The following is a 16,075-nucleotide window of genomic DNA, read 5'->3' on the forward strand; positions in this document are numbered from 1 at the left end:
GCCTGTAAAGTGTCTTCAGTGCCCAGAAATGTGCTATACAAATAAAATGTACACTGCCTGGCCAAAAAAAGTCGCCACCTGGATTTAACTAAGCAAACAGGTAAGAGCCTTCTATTGGATAATTACTGCAGTGACGAATATGTTTCATCTGTAACAACTTATTTAACCCTAGCTGATGCAGTGAGGAGCTTCTCATTTCTTAAACAACCATGTTGGAAGACATGTCCTGTCATGGAAAGGATCATAATCTGTCTCAGAAGGGTCAAATTATTGGCCTGCATCAAGCAAAGAAAACAACTAAGACAATTTTTGAAACAACTAAAATCAGGTTAAGAACCGTCCAACGCATTATTAAAATCTGAAGGATAGTGGTGAACCATCATCTTTGAGGAACAATTGTGGTCGGTCATGTGGTCTGATGAGTCCACATTTACCCTGTTCCAGAGTGATGGGGGCATCAGGGTAAGAAGAGAGGCGGATGAAGTGATGCACTCATCATGTCTAGTGCCTACAAGCCTGTGGGGGTTTGGGTTATGATCTGGGGTTGGTCAGGTTCAGCAACATTATGTTCTTAAAAGAATGAGGTCAGCTGACTACTTGAATATACTGAATGACCAGGTCTTTCCATTAATGGAGTTTTTCTTCCCTGATGACATGGACATGTTCCAAGATGACGATGCCAGGATTCATGGGGCTCACATTGTGAAGAAGTGGAACAAGGAGCATGAGACGTCATTTTCACACATTGATTGAACTCCACAGAGTCCAGACCTCAGCCCCATTGAAAATCTTTGGGATGTGCTGGAGAAGACTTTGTGCAGTGGTCCGACTCTCCCATCATCAATATAAGATCTCGGTGAAAAATGAATGCAACTCTGGAGAGAAAAAATGCTGTGACATTGGAGAAATTTATCAAAATGATGCCACAGCGAATGAGTGCCATACTCAAAGCTAAAGGTAGTCCAACAAAACATACATTTTTTTGGCAGTGTATTATTATTATTATTATTATTAAAGAACACACCATGATTGACAAAGATTGACAAGCCTGAGATCCTTATCTATAGACCAGTAATTTATTCATTTAACTTGTTTAGGCGATTTTCTACTAAATTAAATTTTTGGACTGATACTGATAAATGCATTTGCATATTATTGACGCACAGCAGAAATGCAGTGGTAAAACATTTGCTTAACCGTCTCACAGTTCGCTTTCCCTGAACCAGGTTAGTTTCCCATCATGTTGCCAAAGTAGCTGAATCTGAACTCAGTTGAATTTGTTGTATGGAAATGAATCACCTGTAAACAAGATAAACTAACAGAAGTAAGGCCGACTTATTCTGTAAACTCACTTTCTGGAGAGAACCTTGATTCCACTGCACTCATCAGGCCTTACAGTAAATTTGCAACCAGTTCAACATTCCCTAGCCATTAGACTATATTTGTTCTAGTGCCATAGTTTTCCGGTGTTTCATTACTTTTTAGTATCTGGGCTGTTTTTTTTACCTCGCCTGAATTCTGGATTTTTACCCCTGCCTGCACCCTCTTGTTTTTGTTTGCCTGACTTTTTTGTAAGTAAAACTAATTCTTTGCCTTCGTGTGTCTATGCTTTAATGCTGACATCCTTGATACTAAATCTCCATTTTGAAATTAGCATGTGGTCACTAAAAACTTACACAGGATTTAATATACAAATAACCTGTGCAGTACAGTCTCTGTTCTCTGTAACCACAGTCTGTTCTGTAAATAACAGAGGCTGGACCACAGAGAGACTATTCAAGTAATCACACCCACAATAGACCGGGCCTCCTGGTGCTAGACAGAGTCATCTCCACTCGGAGCATTAACTTCAGCTTTTGTCTCTCTTAATAAGAGAGTAAAAGAGCACAACATCCTATTTCTATCCTTTCGGTTCTAATTGGAATCTCCACCATGTTAGTGTCATCTGGGAAATTAATGGTGGCGCAATGCTTGTCAGGGCAATGGCTTCACTAGGAGGAGCAGATGTGTGTTCCAGATAAATGTAATGTTTGGTAAGCACTGGTGCACAGCTGTTCCACCCAGTGTCGAGTGAATGAAAGGTGGAGACACTAAAGGGGACGGGAAGACAAAAACAGGACTGATGGGGTGGGGAAGTATACAAGTCATTAGGATATAGAGGAGAAAAAAGCCAGGAAGTCTCAAAAAAATGCAATAAGTCACAGACAGCCAAGCAGAAAGACAAGACAGTACTACCAGGCCACGATTAGTAAATGCATCTGAGAGCTGGGAGGAATTTCAGAGGTTTTTAAGCTGATTTGATAGTTGCAGTGAAGAGTGGGAGTAAGAGCTTAAGGTGTTTCCTGACAACCTAGTGCAAGGTATTCAGGAAGCGTAATAAGTTATTACTCCTTTCAAAAAATAAGAAGACACCTTGGTTATTACTTGGTATCAAAGTAGATGCATTACCTGTTTCATTTCTACATTGCCTTTGCTAACCCCTTATACAACCAGAAAGCTTTTGTTGTTAGCTGTAGAGATGCCATCTGTGGTTGACTTCTCTGACTTTGGCGTTAAAATTAAATTCCATCACCAGACATTTTCTGTCACCAACAGATGTGTAACTCTATAGCAGTTTACTATTGCTTTCTGTAGGTACATTTCACATTGCTATTTCCGATGCTTCAGTAAATCAGGTGTTGTATTTTCCACTTTTACAACTATTTACAACGAACAGTCATGGTCTTTGCAGCTCTGACACAAACTCACAATAATGAGAATATTTTTTTGCCATTAAAACTATTTATTTCCCTCATCCTTTATTTGACCTTTTACCTAGTAAATGTGACCTGCTGTGCACATATATCGCAAGACAGTCTACCTAGGACAACAAACAGCTCAGTAATGCAGCTTTGCTTGGATAAAGGATGGTAACAAATTGGGTTTTACAAATTGTAATCCCTTACACTACTCCAACAATGCTCAGCACCAGAGCAAAGGAACATTCTGAGAGATAAATGACTAAATAAGGAATCAGGCCTAAAAGATGCAGTTTTTAACAGGCCAGGGCAGCTAATCATGGAGGAAGGTACATGCAAACTCCAGAGTGTAGGAAGGTGGACAGTACTGACACATGTTTTTAGTACTTCATTTAATTTTACAAATCCAGTGGATACGGGCAGAATTGTACTTCTCCCTATGTGTATATTAATGCATTTGATTGAAGCAACCAGCCTATTAAAGGGACATTCAGTCATAAAAGCCTTCACCTGTAAGGGTCTGTCCCTTTTCGGAGCCGTCTTATGCTGGAGCTTAAAGAGGAGGCAAAAGCAGCTCTTTCACGTGGTAGATGAGTCAGGGTGTCCAATTTAATTACACAATGGATGATGAAATTCAAAGTACTTAAACTACTGAAGGAAGCACATTTTTTTCTTCATTTTAAATGGTCAACATTAATGACTGATTATGAATCTATAAATTGAGACATTGTGGTTGAAGAACCTTCAGAAAACCATGTGTAGTCACTGTTAATATTTCAACTCCCTTCTAAGGTTCTGAATGAAAGAATCGTCCTGTTGGAGGCTGCATGCTTGGGGATTGAAAACAAACAGCTTCCTATTTTTCCAACTAACATTTTCCAGCATAATGTTTTGTCCTCCACATGACTTACCATTCTACCTTACACCTCTCCCTGCAAGAAGCAGGTACAATGAAATTTGTATTAGGGGCTGATTGCAGCAGCGTAAAATTCGGACCGGCCCCTAGAGATGCCGTCTTTGGGGAATTTCAGAGGCAAAGTGCTAAGTAATGGAAGCAACAAGTCATCATAACTTAACTGGAAAATGAGAAAATAGGGCACTTATGCCAGCTAGTAAAACCTCATGATCATTTTGTTGTTGTTATTGTTGTTCAAATGTTTACTGTGAAAGTAATGCAAAAATAAAAAGGAAAACATAGTGTCCTTTTACAGCTGCACTTCTGGTATACTTCCTGAATTAGAAAACAAAAAAGTCCTGTTATTGTAAGAATGAATTAAGTCTTACACTGTTTGGTGACACATTTTGTTTTGCACATTAAAAAACACTGATTATAGGTAAATCTAAATGACAGACTATTTGTTTGAAGTTGCAAGATTGCAAGATATTGTGTAGTAATGGCATCTTTGGCAGAGTGACACCCTCTGTGTGTGTGTATTATAGTTCAAGCTTCTCTGTTATATGTTTTAGCACTCAGTCCAGCCATGTGTGTGATTTAGTACATTTTATGCATGTAAGGCCCTCCCATTGTAAGTGTTGGCCCTCCGTGCTTTGGGCACCAAAAAACACAAAAAAAGACCGTTTTTAATGGAACTGACAGCAACACGGTGCAGATTTTCTGTGTATTTTGCAATGCCAGCAAAGGCAAGCGTTAATGTGAGATGCTGGTGCATTAGCGTCAACTTGTGTTGCTCACAGAACCATTAAAAGATCATGTTTGGCCATTCATGTGGCTATGGCGATTCAGTGGGTCACACTAACTTTGCCCTCTCCACACCTGTTGTATATATTCTGAGCAAAGACTTGCACAAAATGGCATATACCAATACAAAAAGTGCAAGCTCCCTGCAGCTTTACCAAAAGCTTCATATTTACAAATGATTTTCAATGCTTGTTTTGGCGTCTGACTGAAAATAAACATAAAAATGAACCACCTGGTATAGTTGTTTTCCTAACTGAATTTGGATTCTCCATCCAAAGATTCATGCTGTCTGACCTGTAGGACCCATTCATTTAGAAATATGCAGGGTGTTATTAGGCTGTATTTCATTAACGTGACTGAACACAGTTAAAGTAGACATATGGACCGCATGTAGTCTCATAACAGCAGTAAATTAGGGAGGTAGTCACAGCATAAAAATGTCATTTTTAATGAGCTGTCATGGATTAGCAGCTATTTTCCGTATATTGTGTGAGACGTGTAGAAGCAGCATACTGGTAGCAAGAAAGCTGCTATGAGAGGCTCTTAGTCGCATTTTGTCTTAAACTCAGGCAGTATTTACCCATATAATTAGATTTATGAAGAAGGTGACAACCTCAGATTATGAGGATTTGAGTGGAGGAGCTGTGGAATTTAACCAGAAAAGGTATTAAAAAGCGCCATTAAACAGGCACCTGGAGAGGCAGAGGTGGCACATAAACATCACACGTGGATCAATACCTGATTCTATGGTTCTCGTTGCGTAGTTAATTTCAGCCTACAGCCCCCTGTTAATGCTGTACCCCCCTCTCTCAAATCTAAATTAGTACTTCCAGAAAATGATTACTGGGGATTGATGAAGTGTTCCAAGCCTATTTCAGCATAATTACAGTGCTTCTAATGTGCAATTATCAGTATGGCCCACTGAAAAACAGGAACCGTTTAGATGTTAAATACTGCCATTAACATTTGCCTATAAATGTTAAATGCTGTCATTAACATTCGGCTGTAAGATGGAATGAAGTTATCTCAATGTTTTCTTGGTAGTCCAAATGGGGCCGAGTTAAAATTACAATTATAGCAGCCCACACTCTCAAGACGTGTAGCAAGAGAGTGACACTGCAGGATTTGGCAAAAAAAAGTGTGACAACAGGGGAGGAAAAAAAGGAGGAGATGATGGGGAGTGGAGGTAACAAACAATTAAAAGAAGTAAGAGGTTTTGGAGAGATAACAACACAAGCTGCAAAAATAGGATCACAGTGTGGAGAGTTTTGAAAGAGGGTCTTCACTTGAAGTCAGATTCATTGCTATGAATCCTCTATTGTGATCACTAGTACCTATGTGTGAGCTCTGTTTCACAAAGCCACTACAGACTTCAGCTCTGTATCTCTTGAACACAGGAACACAACCAATTAGAATGGGCTTAATCAACCATATGGGGAATACCCCTTTACTTTTCTTTTGCCCCACAGAAGCAATAACACAAAGATGACTGTTGACTGACTCTGGAGATTCATGGATCACCAGATGAACATTCTCACCCCCAATTTTTCAAGTGCCTTGGTGCAGAGCAAACTACCCACAGGGATGGATGACAAGTCCTGAGCATGGGGACTGGCGGCCTTTGGCTATAACAATAGCAGTACAATAGCTGTTTCCCGTGCAACAGCCCTGTTCCGGACTTCATTCAGTGTTTTCCAACAAAAGGCCCTCTGCTCCGGTCTCAGATGCACACCACTGCTGCCTGATTTGTTGGAGGGAAAAAGTCAACTCCAGACTGAAGGCAATAACAGTACAGCTCATACAAAGCGCACCCGCTGCTAATCTATTAACCTGCGTGAACTTCAAAACCAAGATTTTTAGCGTGACTGACCTCATTATTTTGTGTTTGAAGGGAGCAGCATGTACCTTATTCTGTCTGTTTCTTTCAGGTGCTATACAGTGATGTGATGCAGAAGCAACTCAGGTAACACGATTTTGCCATTTCTTGATTAAATAAGAATAATAAATAAATATGTTGAACACTATCCACATGTGAACAATTATCTGCCTCTGCTGGCTTGGTGAGTCAGAATGCAAACTGAGTTTACATGCAGTAGGTCAGTATTGGCAGCCCTGTTATCCTATTTCCTCATGAATAAGCTGTAACAACCTGTTGCTCCACTTAGGCTATCTTGCTTCTCTCCCACAGAGTAGTACAGTTTATAGTTAAAAGTCGTCTTCCTTCCCTTACTGGTGAACAGTGAACTTGCTCATGATGAGGAGTGCTGCTCCTTGACCTTGCCCCTGTCTCTGGTCTCCCTCCAGTCTTTTTTGGACTTCATTAGAGTGGAAAGGAGGAGCAGCTCTCACTGCCAATGCATTTCCAAGCTTAATGAATTGTCCATTTCACACCAGCATAGAACAGTTGCTCCTCCTATTGCTGGTGGCTGAATTCAAAGCCAAACACCATATATATAGTGAGGCACAACACTGGAGGAGGAGGCAGCGCTGTGATGCCTAAATGGGATTAACAGGCCACCATGTGTGAGCAGCATATCTAGTGCCAGTCCCCACATGGGCTGACCAGCCAAGAAGAAGCTAAATGGCAGTATCGAAGGCCAAGGAGGCATGTGGGAGTTCAGTAACCTCGACAACCCAGCTGGTTCCTTGGACATGAGATTCTACAATGTAATCGAAAGGACACTCCAACCGGATTTGTTCTTCACTTTTCACTGCTCTATTCACCAACAAGTCAGACTCAGTGATGACTTCAATGGGTAAATAAAATAATCAGTGATATAAAATCCTGAAAAATCCCAAATTGTGACAACTAAGGAATGCTATTTCTGTTGTTTCTTCAGATAGTATATATACTTGTCACATATTGCAAATAGTTTCCAGCTGTGCAGAATGTTGCTCCAGAACCTGCCCTGCCTGAATTCATACATTTCAAAAAGACACATCTTTTGCTAAAGACCAAAAACTGTAGTGAATGGCTTCATGTTTCAGTGGTGAGTACACATCCAGGGAATGAGGACAAGGATTTCAAAATTAATTTCCTGTGTGTGTTTACAAGATTGTTCATCATTTACAATCAAACATACTCATAAAACAAAATTCTGCTGATTCATCTTCCATTTTTCTTTAAGCTGGATTAATCTTTTTATTTTATTTTAGGCATTTTTCTTTCATTTTGATAGCAGCATAGTGACAGACATAAATTATAGGGAAAGAGGGCAGGGGAAAGACATGCAGTAGAGTTCAGGCTGGCCAGGAATCAAACTGGAGAATCATTCCTTTGGTAAATGTGAATATCTACAAATAGAATCTTCAACTGCACATTGTTTGCATTCAGCATTAAGGGACTTGAGGGAGACTACGCTGGAAGGTGATGTTTCAATGTGAAAAAACAGCAGGAAGCTAAATCTGTGCAAGTTTGACACATAGGTTCGAGAGTTGTCAGTCCTGTTGGGTCCAAACCTCTTTAACACCCAGTTCAGACCTCTAACTGGTTATAGATTGAACAGACTACCATTACTGAAATATGAGGATCCTAAGTGTTTGTCTTCATCTTTCTGGGAGGCAGAGCAGTACCGGACAGGAGGCCAAAGATGCAGTTAATACTGGCAGTGAGCCAAGTCAGACCAGCAGGTCAAGTTAAATTACTTTTCAGTCAATCATTTTTATTGTCCATCACCTTGACACCACCTGTTGGTTCTTGGACTACCATTTTGCAGCCTAGAGTTTGGCATTTAGCCATTGCTGTGTTGCTCTTTTTAAACCAGATGTGGATCTGACTGAAACTTGAGAACACTATGTATGCTAATATGGTAGCAATCTGTCAATCACAAGATGCCCCTGTCCTAAAACATATCGTGCTATGCCAGTGAATGACAAAGCAAGTCACTAGTATGAAGCTTCATACTAGTAACTGAAACTATAAACTCATTGGGTAAATCTTGACTAAGTTAATAAATCAAGTGAGAAGTAAGGTCATTTCCTCATATACTTCCATTCAATCAGACATCTAATTGCCATCAAAACAATTGCCCTCTGCTGGTCGTTGCAAAGAATTCAATGTAAGGCACTTCCACCAAGTATGTACGTGTTCATTCTGTATATACAGTCTATGGCAGTCAAGCATATAAAATATAAACACATCACAACAAGTTCATAGACAAATGTCAAAAAAAGAAAACAATTTTGTCCAAATAATATACAGGACAAAATAATTACACAAAATAAATGCTAGAACTACATGTGCAAATTAAGCAGGGTTATTACAAAGGAAACAAACTTGCACTTGAACCAGGGTACATTTGTACAATGGCTTTAGGGAAGAGTTTCAACTAAAGTGAGAGGGGTGGTTTGTGCTGTCTAATATAGTCTAATACAGACCTGGTTTAGCTGAGAACTTGTTGGTCAGAGACAGATGAGGACAGCTGTCAGAGGGGCTTTGAGATACTCATCACCTTATTAGACAGCTTCACAATGCGATTCAGTTGGAACAGATTCTATAAATGACTTGTACAGCAACAACATAATTTCTAGATATACACTAAAAACATTTAACTTCCCTAATGAAGTACAAATGTTGCTGTTTCTTCTTACAGACTGCATCAGCAGGTTATTATCAATGACTGTTCCAAGATATTTATAATGTACTACTGGTGAGATGGTAAATGGAATGATTTCCTTCTAAAATCAACAAGCATATCCATAGTCATTGTAAAATTTAGTAATCACTCTATTTGACAAACTCATCTATCACCACAATCAGCTCTTTTTTTTAAAAATAGACAACGAAGAAGAAGAAAAAATGAACATAATGAGCAGGACCTGGTTTATTTTGGGGGAATGTGAACTTAGTTCAGCATTTAACATTTTTAACAATGAATGTGAACTACTTCATTTCAGTTGGTGTGAACTGAACTTTGAGCTCTCTTGTGAAGTGTCAACATGCACAATACTGCTGGTACAGCCACACAGCTCTGTAAATGAAAAAAAAACTGAAAAGCGTTTGCTTTCAAAAGCTCTAAAACAAGTCATGATGGCCCTTCAGAAAGCCCACATCAACATCTAGTAGAGAGCTCCTCCAGGAGTTTTGCTGTGGTTGATGAATCAAAAGTCCTCATTGAATTTCTTTATACAATACAGACAGTTGGTAGTGACTTCCATTCTGCCTATCTTTAAAAAGTTCTGGAGTCATTCACCATGCAGATGACAAAGGATCTATCTTTTTCTTTGTCTCCATCTCTCTTTCTGTCCCTACAGCCACCACATAAGTATTTCTCAGACCATGTGAATCCAGCTCAGGTTTGCTTTTGATGTTTTGTGCTCAGCGTCCTGTAGAGAAGCAAAGACTCTCTGCTGCACTAAGGGGAAATAAACCACTGCTGCCCACAGAACAGAACACATCTCAGGATAAAGAGTGAGATTCAGTCAAGCAACATCGCTTTTTCTCTGCCTGTTCCAACCATTTCACCTGCCTGAAGGTGCTTCTGGACAGTTGATGTCAACAACTGACCGAGTGCATAAAATTTAAAGAGGCACAAGGCAAAACTTTTTATGGATAGCCTCTACCCCAAACCCCACACTGTTCATGCCTTCAAACAGAACTGTGAAAAATGGAAAAGGTCATTGCTGTAAGGGAAAAGGGTAGAGAAGAATGATAACCATGGAGCATGAGGTAACAGAAACCTGTTAAATGTAGCTCTTTTCAACCAATTAGTTCCCATAATATGGAACCTTTCCTGATTGCATTCCCACTGCATCTGAAGAACTTTGAAGATTAGACAAATTCAAATAATGATAGATTAACAAAAAAAAAAAAAAAAAAAAAACACAGTATAGCAGTGGATACAACACAGAGTCACCTTAATGTTCCTTTACTGTTTGATGCTGTGTGTCTCTGGTGTTTGAGCCGGATGTAGTGATTGAATGATTCTGATGACTGTTTACTTTGTTTCAGTTCACTGTAAAATATCTGTTTTATTTTTAAACAAAAAATGCCCCACGCTCATGCCAATTAAATTTTTTTTTTTGCCATGCTTCCTTTACCACTAGAAATATTACATGTAAAGTGGACATCTTTACTTTGGGACATTTTTTACTTTAGGTACTTGCAGGTTGTTTTACTCCAGAGCAAACTTTTATGTATGTTCCTTTCACAAAGGCACCGCTGTAGAAGTTATTTCGGGGCCATTTTCAGGCGTGAAAAAAGTACCTACTCCAGAGTAGGTATTCCTTAGCGGTCACGAAAAACTGCTGTGTCGATCTGGACGATAATTGGTTATACTCAGAGAAAACAATACTGATTGGTTAAATTCAGAGAGGACATCAACCATTTTTCTGCCTTCCCAATGTTCTCGTGAAATAGCAGTCTGCTCTCCACACTATAGACTAACATAACAAAGCCTCCATTGCTCATAAAACTGGAATGGTGTCCAGTGACTGTTTGTCATTATTTGGCCATATTCTGAGTTAACATTGCAAGGATGCAAGATCAACAGAGTCATGAAAGTGGATAGAAAAGCATAGTTTATACACTAAACAACTGCAAATAATGCCAAATGGAGATCAAATCTTTAACTGAGGTTCAGAGGTAGGACAACACCTCAATCACTCCCCTTCCTGTCGTATGTCTACATCACTTCGTTCTTGCGTCTTGTGCCGCTGCTGATCCCTGACGAAGCTTTTCCCCCACACCGCATCAGCTCAAGTCATTCATCATCAACACAACGGTCATTCACATCCAATAAACAATCAAGCTTAAAATTGATGGTGCGGTACTAGCTTGTGAATTGAATGTTGGGTTTGAATTGTCTCAAGTGCCAGAGCCTTCTTTACTGATTAGGGGTTCCATTTTGTCTTGTTTCTATCACTTTTTCTCTTCACCTTTTTTGACTCTTTCAACAGCAGACTCTTATTCTTTTGCAAGGTTTCCACAGATACTCTGGATGTGTCTCCGTCTGCCTTTTCAGGGAGATTTCATACTTGGTGGCAAACAGAATTTCACAGTTAAAGTGAGGCTTACAGGGAACCAATGTAAAGGCACAGTAGGTTGTGCAGTCAACACTTATTTTATAATAAGTTAAAGCAAGAAATTTATTACAGTATATTACAGCACAGAATCTGCAAGCACAGACACATTCCACACATATAGACTAGGAAACTTGATTCTAACCTCCTGACAGTGACACAAGAGCTGTTTTGTTTATTGTGCTGGCAGGAAAACATGAAAATGCTCCACAAGAACAGGGTGTGGAATACAGTCTGAACATCATAAAATACCTAAAAAGCACAAGACGACTGTTGAGTTTTCTTTTTCTGGTACATTCACATTTGGTGCACTTGTTGTGTGATCCATATTGTCTTAAATCTTGGGCTGTGCACAGACGCCCACAGGGTAACTGCATTGACATCTGTGTGGGGGCAGGACGAATGACAAAATTTCATGGCATGCAAACCCACACAGAACCTTGCCGACATGAGGAATTTGTCTTAAAATTGCAACAAATCCCACTCCTACCAATAAAGATGAGTAACATCATCTTTACCAAACCAAAATTCTGCTCAGTGCTGTGTGTGGTCAGTCAAATAGATCCCTTCCACATGGTGACAAGTCAAACAAAAAATGACCTCTTAAACTACAGTGAGTGAGCACTCCCCAGAAACTTTGGCTTTATGTCAGAGAACTTTACTGCTTTGTTAAATGACGTCTGAGTAATGAATTTTGTGTAATAAAGTCACACTTTTACAAGTTAAAACACTTGGGTTTGCCAAGGTGTAAAGCCATCCAGCGTCTATCAACTCAGTCATCATTCATGATAATGTCCACAGCATTAATCTGCCTTGTGCTGTCACTGAAGTGTTAAGATATTTAAGTTGAACAATTGCAATGAATGATACCTCACCTTCTCTCCTGTTGACCTTCGCAAAGACTGGCCCATGACTGATGGAAAGCTGAGAGGAGCTCCTGAAGGATGATGGCGGCAGACTGGACACCAGTGGCCTGTCACATACCTCTGTTGACCAACAAGACAGATATGTCAGCCAATATGTCATTGTATTATCTCAATATCACAACCACTGGCAGAAGTATGGACGTTTTCTCCTAATTTAAAGGTTAAACTTGAAGGATTACCCAATACCCAAAACAGATGTAATTGTAGGTTGGGGTAGATAATGGGTCATAAAAGGCCGGTGCAGGAATAAGACAGCTTGGTCTAATTGGGAGAGGGAAGTCAGATGAGACCTTTTCGTGCCTCATACACTTTAATGTTTATGAACGTCAAGGACAAGAAATGGAGCTGTGTACAAATTTAATCTGAATTAGTTATTCATGAAAAACAAGTATCTGCAAATGAGTTATTGTTGCATTGCATAAAAAGAGTGAAGTGCTCATTTTGAAGTTATGATGTACATATCACACTGATGCACAAACACTATAGCAAGAGTCCTCCTACTGGGACTCTATTATAAATCATAAATGTTGAAGTATAAAAATAACAAGTATGAAAATAAAGGAGAAAAGTGTGTCAATGTCTGAGAACATCATTTCAGTACTCAGTATTCTGTGTTATTCTTATAGTAAAATACATACTAAATACATATATACATTTTACAGGAATGCAATGGATTCATAGGTAAACATGACATACTGCTAATTGTGACTTTAAAAACAGACAGTGAATTTTTCTGCCATAAAAATGAAATTACGAATGAACCATAATCATCATCAACAAATATTCGTGAACTGCCTTATGATGGCACCAACCTGTTACTCAAAGTGGCCACACCTTTATGTATGCGTATGTTTAAGCCTTATTCAAACACAAGAGATGTATCAAAAATCCCCCCATCGCACTCTTGTCATTAACAGGAAAAATAGGTAATGTGACTCAAACTGCTTTTGTACCAGCCTGTAAACATTTTTGTTGCTGTAAAGTTGGCCTTTTTATCATAATTGTTTATGGTGATTGACTCACTTTTGGAACATAGACTGTATAATAATAACTTATAATACAGTCTATGTTTTGGAGCTAGCCTCAAGTGGACATTTAAGGAACTGCACTTCTCTTTTTTTGGCACTTCCACACTGGATTTATTTTTGGATTGTCACCTAGGAAAAACTGCATAAATAAAGCACGGAACATGATCAGTGTCCAGTGGAAAACCCAGATCAATGACCTCTATGTCAGTGTTCTTTGTCAGTGAATGTGTTTACATGCTCACCTGTATCTTCAGTAGAAGGCATATCCTGCTTTTGATCAAAATCAAAATCTTTTTGTAGTTCCTCGATACCTCCACCCCAACTGGTCAAGACAGATGATTGCCCTACCTAAGCCTGGTTCTGCCAAAAGTTTCCTCCAGTTAAAGGGAGTTTTTTCTTCGCAGTGCTGCTAAAGTGCTTACTTAAAGTGAATCGTTTGGATTTGTTTGGTGTAATGTTGTAAGGTTGTGACCTTACTATGTGAATTGCACTGAGAGTACTTATGTAGAGAACTATATAAATAAAATTAAAATGAACTGGATTGAATTGAATAGTATTTACATGGAGCACATATCTGGCTATTCTCTAGCACAATATGTATGATAAATACTGGTAGTGTGGTTAATGATTGCTGCACAATATATGTAATTTTGGAGCACCTCATATGGTAAGGTGAAGACCTTATAAATTTGAAACAGAGAGCACCAATAAATCCATAGTCTCCTTTGGATTCCCTTTGAGCAAGCACTTGGTGACAGTGGAAAAAACCTAAAACATCCCCTTACTCTGACAGAGCCAGACTCAGGGAGGGCAGCCATCCGCCTCCACCAGTGGGGATGAGGGCGTGGAAAAGGGGGTTGGGTGTTAGCCTAAACTTAAATGAAATTAACGTGTAGCTATTGTAAATTACACCACTTTGACTTATGTGTTATGTCAGGGTACAGTTAACACAGGTATGGGCCACTTCATAAAGGTCTCAAGACGAGAAGAGGAAGTCGTCAAGCCAACTTCTGTTTATGAAGCTTTTCCTGTGCAGGTAACCAGCATTGGTCAGAAACTGGAATAAGATCTAAGAACTCCAGCTACGGTAATCCAGTTTCTCAAAACTAGGAAAAAGGCTTATCCATATTTCTGCAATCGGAATATGAGGCTTGTGTGCACTAACACAGGATACTCAAGTCCATGTAAACACAATCATTGTCTGATTCTGACCCCTTTAGTAAAGAATAGAACTGAGCACTGTTCTGACAAAAGCAGTCAGAAAACAGGAGCTGTGGCTAAATTTGTTATTTGTCCATGTGGAACCAGTTTCCCCAGAACACCTGACTATTAGGTAATTACAAATGTTCATTCAATTCGATGATTATTGTATAATCTAAATCCTTTTTTCTAATGGATTTCCATCACTGAGAAGAGAGCCAGTTCGAATTATTCACAGTTCCTTCAGATGTGCCCGGTCCTGTCTCCATACCCTGACAACAAGGCTTCAGCTGAAATTACTTTGTCAACACTATTGTACTTCATTTCAAATGCTGAGGGAATTTCATTACCTGAGACTATAAACCACAGGCTGTTGACAGTTTTGAATAGCCTGTCATCCACCTAAATCTACTCAGTCCAACTCCACTCTTATCTGCAAGTATTTCAGAATTTGTCTGTGCATCTCGATTTGAACTTGGGTCATTCACTGCATTCAGACAGAAAGAAATCTGAGGGAGACTCTTGGCTTTGTGTAATAGTGTACAGTTTCATATCAACACCCTCTTAAAAATAATGGCCTAAGTCATTTTTTCAGGTTTTCAGGAAACACAAGAAACTGAACCACACTACATTAAACCTTGACCTAGGCCATCATACTACAGGGGTAGAATCCCATGATATGTTCAACTGAGGATTTAGGCGATTTGACCAGAGGTTGCCAGCATCATGAGGAGATGTTTTAGGCAAAAAAAAATATATATATAAATAAAATAACTTTTGTCAAAAGAATGACTCAGACCATTATTTTAGGAAAGTGACAATATTCTAAAATCCGAACAATCGTCTCTTTCTGAGTATTGCTTTCACCACACTACAACCTCCCTTACTTGTCTCCCTTTTTAATTAGTATGTAAACATGTCAAACAAATGAGTGTTCTCCCGGTGTTTTCAGCATATTTTCAAACGCAGAAGAGGTGACAAGGTGCAACATTTGTACCAGCCAATTTGCAGCTATCTCAAAGTAAGAAAGTAATGCGCAAATAAACTTCCCAGTCAGTCCTTTTTCAATTCGATGATCACTGGCAGTGCCCCAAAACTTCTTTATAACTGTGTGCGTAAAGATGAACACCCAAGTAAATTTATTAAAAGGATATTTTTTATATAGCATATAAAATACGCATATATTCTAAGTATGAAAAAAACATTAATAAAAGATTATTGATCTGTTCAAGCAAGGGAAGTCAGGAGAACCAATACTCCAGTACCAAGTCAATACCAAATTTCTGAAATCATAACCATACTTATCTTCTATTTAACTAAACGTACCGGTAGTAGCCTACTGCAGTTGTCATAGGTGCGGAGATATTTAGGATCTGAGAAACATAATACAAATACTGTCAAATTTGGAATTTTGGAAAATAACACATCCTACAATTATCAAAGTAGTTCAAAGATAGGCATCCG

The 16,075-nt window shown here is 39.1% G+C and overlaps 1 protein-coding gene across 1 annotated transcript in view; it reads right to left on the minus strand.

The window, feature by feature from the left end:
- Window positions 1–16,075, minus strand: part of LOC111571026 (contactin-associated protein-like 4) — a 144,429-nt gene that overhangs the window by 107,295 nt on the left and 21,059 nt on the right. Inside the window, exon 2 of the mRNA XM_023274077.3 lies at window positions 12,333–12,443. Within this exon, the coding sequence (XP_023129845.2) occupies window positions 12,333–12,443 (111 nt within the window). The remainder of the gene's footprint in view (window positions 1–12,332; window positions 12,444–16,075) is intronic.

Source organism: Amphiprion ocellaris, chromosome 2 (genome assembly GCF_022539595.1).
Source record: "Amphiprion ocellaris isolate individual 3 ecotype Okinawa chromosome 2, ASM2253959v1, whole genome shotgun sequence".
Lineage (NCBI taxonomy): Eukaryota > Metazoa > Chordata > Actinopteri > Pomacentridae > Amphiprion > Amphiprion ocellaris.